Source organism: Scylla paramamosain, chromosome 22 (assembly GCF_035594125.1).
Source record: "Scylla paramamosain isolate STU-SP2022 chromosome 22, ASM3559412v1, whole genome shotgun sequence".
Lineage (NCBI taxonomy): Eukaryota > Metazoa > Arthropoda > Malacostraca > Decapoda > Portunidae > Scylla > Scylla paramamosain.
In genome coordinates this window covers 7,650,650-7,666,073 of record NC_087172.1, presented here as the reverse complement: position 1 = coordinate 7,666,073, position 15,424 = coordinate 7,650,650, and the positions used below count along the sequence as shown (strand labels likewise).

General features: G+C 40.9%; 1 protein-coding gene across 1 annotated transcript in view; it reads right to left on the bottom strand.

Moving 5' to 3' along the window:
* Positions 1-2,173: 2,173 nt before the first annotated feature.
* The window catches only part of LOC135111511 (exocyst complex component 8-like), a 30,574-nt gene continuing 17,323 nt past the window's right edge, over positions 2,174-15,424 (bottom strand). The window contains exons 9-14 of the mRNA XM_064024873.1: positions 14,973-15,117; positions 13,843-14,023; positions 11,504-11,634; positions 3,837-4,062; positions 3,277-3,467; positions 2,174-2,710 (exon numbers count right to left, since the gene is read on the bottom strand). Coding sequence (XP_063880943.1) covers positions 2,501-2,710; positions 3,277-3,467; positions 3,837-4,062; positions 11,504-11,634; positions 13,843-14,023; positions 14,973-15,117 — 1,084 coding nt within the window. The 3' untranslated portion in view covers positions 2,174-2,500. The remainder of the gene's footprint in view (positions 2,711-3,276; positions 3,468-3,836; positions 4,063-11,503; positions 11,635-13,842; positions 14,024-14,972; positions 15,118-15,424) is intronic.

Genomic DNA, 15,424 nt, shown 5'->3' with positions numbered 1-15,424 from the left:
TAAACTGGAAACTTCACATCTCTCTAACTAAAACAGCTTCTATGAAGCTGGGTGTTCTGAGTTGTCTCTGCCAGTTTTTCTCAGCCCCCCAGCTGCTAACTTTGTACAGGAGCCTTATCCATCCATGTATGGAGTATGTTACATTTATGAGGGGTGGGAGGATTCCATTCATACCAAACTTTTAGACAATGTGAAATATAAAACTTTTCATCTTATCAACTCCTCTCCTCTAATTGGCTTCAGCCTCTCATCACTACAATGTTGCATCTTTTGATATCTTCTACTGCTATTTTCATGCTGACTGCTCTTCTGATCTTTTTAACTGAATGCGTCACCTCCTCCCACAGCCTTGTTGCACTAGACTTTCTTCTGTCTCTCACCCCTATTCTGTCCACCTCTCTAATACAAGAATTAATCAGTCTTCTCAGTCATTCATCCCTTTCTCTAGTAAACTCTGGAACCCCCTTCCTGCTTCAGTATTTCCTCCTTTCTATATCGAACTCTTTCGAGAGAGACACTTATCTTTAAATTTTTGACAACCCCTTTTGACTGTTCAGCACCTCAGTGGGCTTTTTTTTTTATTATGTTTTTGTTGCTCTTGGCTGGTGCCCCCTACATGAAAAAAAAATAAACCTTTTGTCTCACTCTAATTACTTTTTAATTGCTTATTTAAAGTTATTTACATGTAAATATGAGGAATAGACAAAAAATAAATAAAACACCCAAAAAAAAACAATAAAACCCAGTGGGTTTTTCTAACCAATTTTTTTTTTTACCCAGGTTTTATCCAACCCTGACACACACACACACACACACACACAGTACTTTGAATTTTAACATTATATAGTAGATGAGATTACCTTCAGCAGAACAGGTGTAACTGGTGGTGTGGATGTATAGTACTGTAGTTAATGGTTAGGTGGCAGCTGTAATGAAAATGAGTCTCTTGGATAGTTGGCTGGCTAGTGGGATCTCTGGAGAGGCATGTGAGGTGTGTGGTAGCAGCATGTATGAGTTCTTAATTTAATTTTCTTCCAGCTTTAGCTTCATATCAGCTATAATATTGCAAAAAAATATATAGTTCCTTGTCCACATATGATTATGTTAAGAGATGATGCAAGAAATGCACTAACACACAAAAAAACAGCACTGGTCCAAGATTAAAGTCACAGCCACAAAATGGAGTCAGACAAAATGCCTATCGGTCAAAATTGATGCAAAATATCACCAGAAAATGCAGCATCTTCACTTCTTTCCATTGCTTTTTGTCACTTTTAGGTTCTTTTTAATGTGAAATGACAAGAAAAGAAGTATTTCTTTATGCAACACCAACTTTCTTGATCTCAAAAAGCATTATATTCTATATTTTATTTTTCAAGGTACATTCCTATGGGAACTTAAATGATGTTCTGGTATTCTACTACTCGCTGACTGGTTGTTTGCCTTTTGGGCCTGGAAAGGCAACTGCTCTGCTAGGCACATATACTTCCATTTGCCTTGCAAGCAAAGCGTTTGACTTGTCGGTGACATTACTGAAAACACCTAAGCACACATGGGTTAAGGGTTGGTTGCTAAAGATGAAAATTCACTATATCCAGAGGTCATTAATTAAGATACCACTCATTATTTACTGGGAGTCGCTTGGTCAAATGCATCCTCTCGTGTAGCACTTTTAGAAAGTGGTGCAACGTTTTTCTCTTGTGGATGCTAGTCACACCCTCTGCATGACATTACATGTGGCTAACTCTTGATTGGCTGCTGCCTGCCTCTTCCCAGGCTGCAGCCAATCAGTGTAATGTCACTGCAGTGGGTGTGGCTAGCCTCCATGGTAGAAAAACATTGCATCACCTTTCAAAAAACCTAACCACATTTAAAGAATATGCAGTTGACTGCATGTCAGCCAACTCTCCAGCATTTTAAGATCTACTATGTTTATAAAATAAAGCAAGTGTTTGATCATTTTGAAAAACGCCATAATTTGTGAACAATTAATTCACAAAAGTAAATGAAAGTTCAGTGGCCTTAAAGGGGTTGTTATACCCAAATTCTGGTAAACAGAGGTTTGTTATATCACAGGTTTACTTTATATTATTATTATTATCCTGATATGACCAAGCCTAGACCAGCCTGGTGGCTGCACAACACCTCCCTTAGGGTAATGAAATGCAATGCACTCGCTTCACTTTGTATTTCCTTAAACAATATAATTTAATATCACAAATAATGGTGATGATTTATGCACTTCATAGCTGAGAATAGAAAATGTATTTACAACAATGGTGTCTGTATCCAAGGGGGGAAGGATGCAGTGACATAAGATAAAAATATTTGCATTCTTTATACACAAACAGCTTACTAGTACATGAGGTGAATCACACATGTCAGCACTAACTGGCGTATGGGGGTAAAAAATAATAATTTGTGACTACACACATAGTTAACAAACCTGCATGACTACCCTTAAAGCACATAGGCTCCTCAGTGGAATGTCAGGTTCCTATCATATGAAGTTAGACTCATATTTACTGATGGTAGGAGCCGAACTGGAAGTAGTGGAGGCTGAGGTAGCTTCCCCTGTGAGGGCAGGGCGCAGGGCATGCAGGGAAGGGAGGCTGGGGTGAGTGTGGCCAACTTCCTCAGCATAGCGATGTTCCCCAAGGGTCAAGATCACATCAAGTAGGAAGGCACTGTTACGCCGGATGGCAGGAACCTGACAGGGACAACAAAGGCATCTCCGTTTTCTTTACTGACCCAAACACATCTTGCTGGTTATGGCTTCATACTAACATACTGGTTTTCCCTTTGCTTCCAGGAAATAGCTTCAAATGAGCACCATCAGTGACTAAGCCACTTTCAGTCAAATAAATTTTTCTTGATGAATAACAACACTGATAAAGTAAAATTATGAGGAACTGCACTTTTTGTGAGTGAGAATCAACACTAAAAAAAGGCCAACTGGTGGATGAAGGAATAAGGGAAGCTGCAAAAAGACATCAGACATACTTATGGCCAGTTCCTATAAATATAGACACAATTTTTTTCTTTTTTTTTTTGCATAAAGGGGCACTGGCCAAGAGCAACAAGAAAAAAAAAGAAAAAGAAAAAAAAAGACCCACTAAAAGTGCCAGTCCCAAAAGAAAGGTCAAAAGCATCATCCAAAATTGAAGGATAAATGTTTTGAAACCTCCCTCTTCAAAGGGTTTGTCATAGGAAGGAGGAAATACAGAAGCAGGCAGGGAGTTCCAGAGTTTACCAGAAAAAGGGATGAATACCTACTTCATTCTTGAACAGGGGCTCAGTGAGGGACACTTGGCAGTGTCTCAGCTGTGCAGAAAAGATTGCAGTGAGAGATTCATTGATGAGCCGCTCAGTCTCAGGCCAAAAGAGCCTCAGCATGTCTTCCAGATAGGACAGGAATGCTCGGCTGAACTGCACTGTGTTGTCTGTCAGCCCCACACACAGATCATCTGTGGTAGAACATATTAGTGTACTTGTTTTATGATGTGTTCTGTTAATGATGATGAGGATAGAGGAGGAGGAGGAGGGATAATAGTAGAGGCTGTGTTTTTTGTGACTTATGTTCTGTTGATGATGAAGAGGAGGAGGAGAGATAATGTTTGTATTGGTTGTGTTTTGTCAGCACTGGATATCTGTTACATATTAATTTCTTCTTCTAGTCATCCATTATACTTCTACTTAAATTATCACACACACAAACAGTTAGTCAGACGAAAATAGATAGAGACATGGAAACACAAGCTTGCCTCAAATCCTACAACTAGGCAAACACAATTTGGCAAACTCAACTAGGCAAACACAACAAAGTAAATACTCACCCATGACATATTTCTCAATGCTAGCTATCCCAATGTCATTCATATCCTCAATAAACTTGTTGAGTTGCTCCTTGTTCTCATATTTTAGTGTCTTCCAAGTGTCCTCTTGTCCTCTCAGCTTGACAGCCTCCACCAGCTTGTCCCTTCCATCACAGATCCACTTTTCCACATCCCTCAGCAGCAGAATGTGGAGGGCGAAGGTGAGGTCCAGCCCTATGTCAGCCAACTGCAATGGTGCCACAGTGTCATAAAGAGTGTGTGGTGATGTGAGATGAAAATAATGTGGGTATGTACAGTATAAAAAAAAAAAGATACAAGTCAATCTCCAATACTTTGCAAGTTTTTTCCTCATCATAGTCTACTGTGCTGTAACGCTTGGTTTTGGAAAATTATTATACCTCACCAGTTATGTTTTATGTGATTAACAGCTCAGTGGCCTCCACACTGTCAGAGTGAGAGGATGTGCTTTCAGAAGATCTGTTTTTACTTTTGACCTAGTTGTTGGTTTGCCACTATTTTAGGCTACATTTTTTTTCAGTTTATGCTTAATGTTTAATGAGTTTATGCTTCAGGCAAGATGAGTGATACTGAGAAGGCCCATATCATTGGGTTAAGGGAGGAAAACCTAAGTAAGTGAGAGGACAAGGCATAGAATGAGTTCCCTCTTTTCCCTCTTCGAGCATGCACAAGGTCATGTTCCAAGCACCGTTCTTCCTCGAAAATCAGGATCTGAGCACCCTTGTAAAACTTCAAAGGCCACAGATAAACTTATAAAATGTGAGATGTTGAAAAACCCATACATTACAGCCCGACAATTAAACCAGGCTCACCCTAACCTCCTAGGACATGTTGCTATTCACACTATTCAAGAGCAGTGCCAGAAGCAGCTAAAACTTCCACTATGTTCTGCCACTAAAGCACCCCTCCTAACTCACAGGATGTGCCAGGCTTGGCTGGATTTTGCCATCCAACACAAACGCTGGTCTGCAGAGGACTGGCGTAGGGTGATGTTCAGTGATGAACCATCATTCCAGTGTGGCGCCAAGCAAATTCGGAAGCTTCATCATCCATCAAACATAAGCTCCTTAGACACCCACTACCTGCATACTACAGTGAAACATCCTTCTTCCATCATAGTTTGGGGTGCCTTTACTGTAATAATAGGCAGGGCTGGACTGTATGTGCTGTCCACCAAAACAACTATGAATGCTGACCACTATATTAAAGTTCTGGAGGAGCACCATCTTAATTTTTTTTTACTTGCACCAGTGTGAGTTCTTCCAGCATGACAATACACCATGCCACAGGACCAAAAGGGTGACAAAATGGCTTGAGGAACATAACATCAACATCATCATGTGGCCAGGAAACTTGCCACCCTCAACCCAATAGAATAAATGTGGGCAGAGAAGAAACAGCAGCTAGAAAATAAAGATATCTTGTCGGTGCCATGCCTCATCAATGCCATCAAAAACCTGTGGATCCTGGGAACACCACTGCAAACCTGCACTAACCCCACTGATTCCATGCCAGACAGGATCAAAATGGTCATAAAAGCTCATGGGGAGAATACAAAGTACTGAATACAAGTAAAGTCTACCAATCTAATTTTTTCATACCTATTAGCTCCATGCCACTAGTATCCAGTTTTTTTCTGCAGTTACTGTATTACTGAGAAAACTCTGATCTGGTATAAGCCTGAGTGATAAAAATGCAAAACTGTTTGTGTTTGTTTGTCTATGCTATCAAAATAATTCACCAGTCTTTTTTTTATGCATTTCTTATACCAGGTTAGAATTTTCCCATTAGTACAGACATGGTGAGAAGTTAAGTAGTGTGTGTTAATTTGTTTTAACTGAAGATTAACACTTTTCTATGCTGTCAAAATCACCAGTTTTCATTTTCTTCATCTTTCTTTTTTCTTTCATGCATTTCTTATACCAGATTAAAATTTTCCCAATAGCACAGTTGTGGTGAGAAGTTAAGTAACCTGCGTTCATTGTTATACTGTTATACTGATGACTTTAACAAATCCAGCCATCAATAATCCAGTTCCTTGAGATTTCTGGCACAGATTTCAGAGCGTATTTTCATGTTGGTGCGCCACTGTTTTCTGGAGGCACCGTTTATGTTTTGATGGCACTGTACTCCAGAATCAGTCATTGGAGTGTGTGAAGTATGCCAAGGACAGAGATGAGATGATGCAAGTGGTGGTGAGGGAATTGGGGAATTTAAGAGTGGAGAAGCCAGGAAGGGAATGGATGGTGTTGCTGCTGGGACTATGTGGGGAGACAAATGAAAGGATGATAGACTCTGAAGGAGTTCCTGGAGAAAATGTGGTGTACTAGATGTAGGAATTAGTAGTGTGAAAGATCATGTCTGTATTCTGTTTGCCATTTTTCTTTTTTTCTCTACAGGAGTTGCCAATACAAAGGCCTGGCTTAGGAGTAATTCCGAGCCACCTGTGGTATCAAGATCTTGCTTACATCTGCTAACAGGCATTCCTGCTCATTCCTTCTCATTTTATCTTTCATTTACATAAGAACATAAGAACATAAGATATGAGAAAAGCTGCAAGAAGCCATCAGGCTTACACGTGGCAGTCCCTTCATGAAATATACCTACCTATTTCCACTTATCATCCCCATCTATAATCTTCTCTTAAAGCTCCCTAATGTCTTAGCACTAACAACATGATTACTGAGTCTGTTCCATTCATCTACTACTCTATTTGAGAACCAATTTCTTCCTATCTCTTTCCTAAACCTAAATTTTTCAAGCTTGAATTTGTTATTTATTGTTCTGTCCTGTTTGCTGATCCTAAGAATTTTGCTTATGTTCCCCTTGTTATAACCCTTATACCACTTAAAGGCTTCTATCAGGTCCCCTCTTAACCTACATCTCTCTAAAGAATGTAAATTTAACAGCTTCAATCTCACCTCGTAAGGAATACTCCTCATCCCCTGTATCCTTTTAGTCATTCGCCTTTGTACTGATTCTAATAGACCTATATCCTTCCTGTAATGTGGGGACCAGAACTGCACAGGGTAGTCTAGATTAGCCAAATATAACTTTAATATTACTTCAGACCTTCTACTTTTAACACTCCTAAAAATGAATCCTTATTTGCCCTGTTTCTGGCCTCTATGCATTGCTTTCTTAGACAGAGTTCAGAGCTAACTATAACTCCTAAATCTTTTTTGTACCCTGAACCTACCAGAGTTTCGTAGTTTATTGTGTACCTACTGTGTGGGTTTCCTCTACCTACGTTAAGTACTTTGAATTTGTTGATATTGAACTGCATTTACCATCTGTCCGTCCATTTGTTCATCCTATCTAAATCTGCCTGCAAGGCGATGGCATCCGATTCTGACCTAATTAATCTACCTATATTTGCGTCATTTGCAAATTTACTAATATCACTACTAATTCCACTATCCAAGTCAGTGATATATACGAGTATTAAAAACAACAATGGCCCTAATATTGATCCCTGTGACACCCCACCAGTTACCTGACCCCACTCAGATTTAGAACTGTTTATTACAACTCTGTCACCTGTCGCTTTGCCATGACCTTATCCAGCCTAACACCCTCCCATCTATCCCGTGTGCCCTAACCTTTCTCAGGAGTCTTTGATGGGGTACCTTGTCAAATGCTTTACTAAAGTCCAGATATAAGATGTCATAACTATCACCATTATATCTACTGCCTTATACACTTTACTGTAAAAACTTAACAAGTTCGTCAGGCAAGACTTCCCCTTCGTGAAGCCATACTGTGACTGATTTATCAAGTTATGTTTGTCTAAATGCTCCCTAATGCTCTTCAGTATTACTGACTCCATTATTTTACCTACAACAGAAGTTAAGCCGACAGGTCTATAATTTGACGTTAAAGTTTTATCTCCTTTCTTAAAGATGGGTACTACATTAGCCTGCCTCCACATTGCTGGTATTTCATCTGACTCAAGTGATTTCCTAAAGAGTGTGTGATAATGTGTGTGTGTATGCATGTGTTTTCTCTTTTTTTTCTCCCTCTCTCTCTCTCTCTCACATCCAAAACTGTGTGTGTGTGTGTGTGTGTGTGTGTGTGTGTGTGTGTGTGTGTGTGTGTGTGTGTGTGTGTGTGTGTATGAGTGTGTGTGTGTGTGTGTGTGTGTATGCATGTGTTTCTCTCTCTCTCTCTCTCTCTCTCTCTCTCTCTCTCTCTCTCTCTCTCTCTCTCTCTCTCTCTCTCTCTCTCTCTCTCTCTCTCTCTCTCCCCTTCTTTTCTTCTCTCCTTCCCCCTTCCCTCCCCTCCTCCTCTTCCCTCTCCTCCTTCTCCTCTCTTCCTTCCCTTCCCTCCTTCCCCTTCCCTCTCTCCTTCCATTTATCCCACCATCCATCTACTCTCTCTCTCTCTCTCTCTCTCTCTCTCTCTCTCTCTCTCTCTCTCTCTCTCTCTCTCTCTCTCTCTCTCTCTGTGTGTGTGTGTGTGTGTGTGTGTGTGTGTGTGTGTGTGTGTGTGTGTGTGTGTGTGTGTGTGAGAGAGAGAGAGAGAGAGAGAGAGAGAGAGAGAGAGAGAGAGAGAGAGAGAGAGAGAGAGAGAGAGAGAGAGAGAGAGAGAGAGAGAGAGAGAGAGAGAGAGAGAGAGAGAGAGAGAGAGAATGTGGTAATGTGGTTTTAGATGTGATGGTAGCACTGCACAACTACAGTGCTGCATCACACCAGATGTGAGGACCAATCACTCCCTCCTTTAGGGGTTTCGGCACCTTCTCTCTATTATTCATCCATGATCTAAACCAAATTTCTTAACCTATCCACTCCTATGCTGATGATACCATCCTGCACTTTTTCATGTCTTTTTGTAGAGGTTTAACCCTTCAGGAAGTAAACACCTCATGCAGGGAAGCCACAGAATGCCTGACTTCTGATCTCTAAAATTTCTGATTGGGGCAGAGCAAACTTAGTACTGTTCTCTGCCTCAAAGACTCTATTCCTCCATCTACCAACTTCACACAACCTTCCAGATATTTATCCCCTCTTCTTCAATGACACTCAACTGTCCCCCTTTTCTACAATGAAAATCCTCAGTCTGTCCTTTACTTATAATCTAAACTCGAAACTTCACTTCTCATCTCTGGCTAAAGCAGCTTCTATGAAATTAGGCATTCAGTGCTGTCTCTTCCAGTCTTTCTCATCTCCCACCCCAGCTGCTAACTCTATACAGGGGCCTTATCTGTCCACGTATGGAATTTGCTTCACATGTTGAAGGGGGAAGGGGCAGCTTCCACTCATGCCGCTATTTTAAAGAGGGTGAAATCAAAAGCTTTTTGTCTATTAACTCATCTCCTCTAACTGACTGTCTTCAGCCTCTCTCTCATCATAACAATGTTGTAGCTCTTGCTATCTTCTACCACTATTTTCATGCTAACTCCTCTTCTGATCTTGCTAAATGCAAACCTCCCCTCCTGCAGCTTGGCTGCACAAGACTTTCTTCTTTTTTTCTCATCCCTATTCTGTCAACCTCTCTAATGCAAAAGTTAACCAACACTGTCAGTCATTCATCCCTTTCTCTGGTAAAGTTTAGAACTCCCTGCCTGCTTCTGTATTTCCTCCTTCCTATGACTTGAACTCTTTCAAGAGGGAGGTTTCAAGACACTTATCCTTTTTTTGTTGTTCTATCAGATCTCTATGGGAATTGGCATTAAGTGACCCTTTCTATTTATTAAAAAATTTTGTTGCCCCCCTTGGCCAGTGGCCCTCTTACACACACACACACACACACACACACACACACACACACACACACACACACACACACACACACAATTTTTTTTTTCTTAAGTTTATGATGAAACAATACATTTTTTTTCCATAAAACATCCTAGTAAAATAGGGGTGTGTCTTATGCAGAGGTGTATCTAATACGCTGGCAAATAGGCTAGTCACTGCTTGCCTTCTGTGGTGTTCAGCCACACTCTGTACCACAGTCTCTCTGTTAATACGCAGTGTTTTGCTGTTCCTTAATACCTGGACAAGCTGATAGACAGTGTGTACTGTCCCCAGTACAACTCATTATTATCCTATTTTCCCTACTTCAAGGTGCTACACACTGTTACTTTAGAGCACAAAGCACCATCTTCATACCCATCATTTCCTACCACAGCACAATTAACCCCTAAAGGGCAGGTCAGATGACAAATGTATCTTTGCAGAGCATGCACTACACTGGTAAGTTTGCCAAAAAAAAAAAAAAAGATGTTCTTCACTAATGCCCTGTGAGACAATTTCAGACAAAAATGCAAAACTTTTTAGTATTTTTCACAACCAATCTTTCCTCTGCACAATAAAACAAACTGGAAGTCCCTCAGCTGTAGCACGGCAGAGATATGGTGTTGGGAAGAGGTGTTACATTTGGCCATATTGGGCAAACATGTTGGTGTAAGTACAGTTGATTTTGGACTTATTCTCTCGCCTCACCCCCTCTACATTGCAACCACCCTCTCAACATGCATTTCAAAAATGTATCTTATGATATCTCTCTCATTCAATGGTGTTTTATTGGTAGACTGAGCACACTTCCCAATAATGGGACTGTAGATATAAGGAACCCTAATTATGTTCCCTTCATCCACCCATCCAGACACAGGGAAATAGTTGTTAGTGTGTCCCTTCATTTCTATGATCAACTGTGCACTGGGACTGGAGGGAAACAAAGTTTGCCATCAGCCACCAGACACAATAATTATGTCACAGAATTATTAATCTCAATGGGAGAAAGGAGGACAGGAATTCCTGCACCCTGCTGTCCTATGAGCAAGCAGGAATTCCTGTCATCCACCCTTTAGGGGGTTAAGGACCATATTCTGAAACACTTGTGTGTTGTACATCTACTACATTCAAAAGTCTCTGGTTGAAGCTATAACAGTTTTCAAGGCTGTTTTTATGATTCTAATGATAGATTAATAAGATTTCTGCATTATCAAAAGGAGGAAAAGTCTTAATAACACAGCTAATTATCTCTCATGATGAAAGAGCAAAGTGTTTCATAATACAGGCCTCAGTCAGGTACAGACACATGAACATAACAACATAACTGTTGCACTTAATCAGACAGGTTCTCATAATAAATATAAGATCCAAGGGGACATAGATGTTATGGGCTAGGATTCACTTCCAACACTCAGTAGTGGGTTTTAGCATGTAACATCAAAGGTATAAGAAGGCTGAAGGAAAATAGAGTTAGAGATGGATGGAACTGCAGTAAAATTGCAAAAGATGGAAGTCACAGAGAAAGATGCAAGGAACAGAAACAACTGGAGGAGACTGGTACATGGTGCCAACCTCTAACTCCAGGGAAATGACAAAAGGAGGAGAAGAATAAAAAAAATATTAACAGCATGACAAAGTTTGGTTATGCACTCTACATTTTAATATACATATCTTCATTACACAACACAGCCTTTTTTATGTTACAGTATTCTGCTTGCATCACTGCACTGGCTTTAGGAAGCTGTGAGTGTGTTGGTATACAAGTATGTATGCATGGATGAGTGCCCACTCTACCTATTATCTCTGCTGCTGACACCTTGCTGTGGACATGCTGTCTTTTTGCTTACTAACTTTAGAAAAAAAAAAGCCAAGATTTAATTTCAATACTACCACAGAATGACAGTGATTTACCTGCTGACAATGGCGATCAGCACGACGGACACACTCTGCCACAGTGGTGAGAGCAGACTGAGTGGTGAAGACATGACGAGAAAACATGGAGGCAAAGTTGTTCACTTCCCCATGCGCCCACACTACAAAGGCTGCAGAAGGAAAAGAGGCTCTGTTGTCACTACCATCATAACTCTTACCATCATAAGTGTTCTCATCTTCTGTAGTGTTTGTGTTGTTTTGTTGATGTATTCACTGGTGTCTGAGTTGTTTTGTTGCTGTATTCACTGGTGTCTGAGTTGTTTTGTTCATGTATTCACAGGTGTCTATGTTGTTTTGTTGGTGTACTCACTGGTTTCCAACTTGTTTTGTTCCTATATTCATTTGTGTCCATGTTGTTTTGTTTCTGAGTTCACTTTTATGTTTTACTTACTGCACTTCATATAAATTTTCCACTTCTGTTTTCTTCCTGGACACTTCTAACATGTGTGGCAGTGCACAAATAGTATGGAAAATGTAAAAAAAAAAGGTGATTTACCATTAGTTTTCATGTCCATAGTAAATTTGATATTATGATGTTTGTTCAAGTAATGAAGGCAAATAATCAAGCTACTAAATTCTTTAATCACTTGAACAAACAACATGTTAATATCAAATTTATTGTGGACATGGAGAAAATGCTACAGCCCAGGTTCAGCCCTCCTCACAGCTGTCCCTACACTCAGATCAGCTTTCCCTAGACTAACTCCTTCTAGCCTATCACAGGCATCAACATGATGAATCCAGACACCTGCAGGTCACTCCAAGCTATTAAAACTGAGATCGCCACTCAGTACCAACTAAGAAGGGAAAATAAACACCAAACAGACTCCTACTTGCTGAGAAAGAATCACAAACCATGTGCTGGGGATATATACATAGAGCTATATATACATAGAGTTATGAAATCCTGTAGTTTCAGAGCTCCCAGCAGCACACTCTGAATATCAGTTGCATTTAACAGCACAACACTAATTGCACACATACACAATAACCAGCAGGCCATGAGATGGTCAGAGAACCACTCCCAGGTTTTCAACAAGACACAAAACAACTAGGATGCCGTGATGGAGATGGTAAGAATCCAGTCCACCACAACTCACTGGCACAGCACTCAGCCTGGTGCTTATCCTACCTAGTACAGCAGGCGCTCTCTCTCTCTCTCTCTCTCTCTCTCTCTCTCTCTCTCTCTCTCTCTCTCTCTCTCTCTCTCTCTCTCTCTCTCTCTCTCTCTCTCTCTCTCTCTCTCTCTCTCTCTCTCTCTCTCTCTCTCTCTCTCTCTCTCTCTCTCTCTCTCTCTCTCTCTCTCTCTCTCTCTCTCTCTCTCTCTCTCTCTCTCTCTCTCTCTCTCTCTCTCTCTCTCTCTCTCTCTCTCTCTCTCTCTCTCTCTCTCTCTCTCTCTCTCTCTCTCTCTCTCTCTCTCTCTCTCTCTCTCTCTCTCTCTCTCTCTCTCTCTCTCTCTCTCTCTCTCTCTCTCTCTCTCTCTCTCTCTCTCTCTCTCTCTCTCTCTCTCTCTCTCTCTCTCTCTCTCTCTCTCTCTCTCTCTCTCTCTCTCTCTCTCTCTCTCTCTCTCTCTCTCTCTCTCTCTCTCTCTCTCTCTCTCTCTCTCTCTCTCTCTCTCTCTCTCTCTCTCTCTCTCTCTCTCTCTCTCTCTCTCTCTCTCTCTCTCTCTCTCTCTCTCTCTCTCTCTCTCTCTCTCTCTCTCTCTCTCTCTCTCTCTCTCTCTCTCTCTCTCTCTCTCTCTCTCTCTCTCTCTCTCTCTCTCTCTCTCTCTCTCTCTCTCTCTCTCTCTCTCTCTCTCTCTCTCTCTCTCTCTCTCTCTCTCTCTCTCTCTCTCTCTCTCTCTCTCTCTCTCTCTCTCTCTCTCTCTCTCTCTCTCTCTCTCTCTCTCTCTCTCTCTCTCTCTCTCTCTCTCTCTCTCTCTCTCTCTCTCTCTCTCTCTCTCTCTCTCTCTCTCTCTCTCTCTCTCTCTCTCTCTCTCTCTCTCTCTCTCTCTCTCTCTCTCTCTCTCTCTCTCTCTCTCTCTCTCTCTCTCTCTCTCTCTCTCTCTCTCTCTCTCTCTCTCTCTCTCTCTCTCTCTCTCTCTCTCTCTCTCTCTCTCTCTCTCTCTCTCTCTCTCTCTCTCTCTCTCTCTCTCTCTCTCTCTCTTTTTTCGTAAATTTTTTTATTGTGTCCTCTTAATATTAATTGTTGTAGCAGAACAAAATGTTATATCAATATTTTCTTTTCCTTCTACATATTTGTACATCATGATCATGTCACACTGTTTTTGTCTCTCCTCCAGTGTTGGGAGCTTCAGTGTGTGTGTGTGTGTGCATTACCTGAGGTGCAGCTAGGGTTGGAAAAGAAGGCCTTGGTGAACTCTCTGGCAGTCTCCAGGAGGTTGTGGAAGAAAATTGAGCACAACTGTCGCACATAAAGCACAGTCTTGCCCTCCAGCCTAAGTCGCTTCAGTCCTGCTTTCAGGATTCCTCCCCGATGACCCAAGAACAACTCACAAGCCTGCCAAGGAGCCTCAAGTCAACAGCCATGCAAGTCAAAATGGAATGTTCAAAAACTTAAATTAAACCTGTCAAGTATTCCCATAGTAAAAGAAGAAGACCAGGAACCAATAAAAAGTCTGCAGAATGCATGTTGAGGGAAGAAGATTGAGGGGAAGACAAAGAATAAGATCAAGGGATGGAATTGCCGTAGATTGCAGTCACAGAGGAAGATGCAAGGGACTGAAATAACTAGGGAGACTTGTACATGGTGCCAATCCCTTGATTTAAGGAAATGGCTAAAGGAGATAGGTATTCATGCAGTATACAGAACCCACACAGAGTATCATTATACAACTCTAGAGGCTTTGAGAGATCCTCAAAAGCCTGAAAAGCTTACGCTTAAAAAAGGCTAGCCATAATAAAAAATTTATGGAATATAAATATACAATGTATGTAATGGCTATAAATAAATGTTCAATGTTCAATGTTCACAACTTATGTAATTGATATCTTATCCCTAATGCCATCTGACAAAACACTGAACACTCAACAAAATGTATGTCATTAATACAGCTGGAAGGTCAGCTTTCAATGTTATTGGAGAAACAAAAGTTAATATAGTCTTATGTTAAAATACATAAAAATCACAGCAAGCACAATTCTCACCAATAACCAGACTGCAAAAACTTCTCAAGATTTGCCCAGATATTTTCATGATGTTCTCTTGCTATCTGGTCACCTCTTGATGCTTGATGACCAAAGTGTGCATTACTTTATCCTTGCCATCATTTTATTTATTTATTTTTTTATTTATTTACTTTTTTATTGAAGGTCAAGGAGGAAAAAAAAAAAGACCCACTGAGGTGCCAGTCCCAAAAAGAGATGTCAAAAGGATCATCCAAAATTGAAGGATAAGTGTCTTGAAACATCCCTCTTGTCTTGTATCCCTTAAGGACAGATCATCTCACCTGACTGGATTTGTTGAGTTTGACCAAGAGAGTGGTGGCTCGCCGAGCTGCTCTAGGGCCTCCCTGAAGGCTCCTATCTGGGGTGACTCGCAGCTCAGCCTGAAGCACTTCCACCAGACTCTTGACTCGACTCTCTAAAGCGCGTCTGGTGGTGGTCACAAGACACAAGCAAGTTGATTACTGCTGCAGATACAATGGTATAGTATTTTTGTAGTGTAAATTACGTGCATTTACAGTAAAGCCTCGATATAACAAACACATATGGGGGAAGAGTGGGTCACTAAAGATGAAAATCCACTATATGCAGAGGTCATTAAGATCATACGCATCCTATCATCTCTCCCGGCTCCCTACTCCCCATTGTACATTATACTCACAGCAGTTAATAACAACTGCTTGTCTTGTACTGTACAGCACAGTACTTTCCTCATTTAAATGTAAAGAAAAAGAAT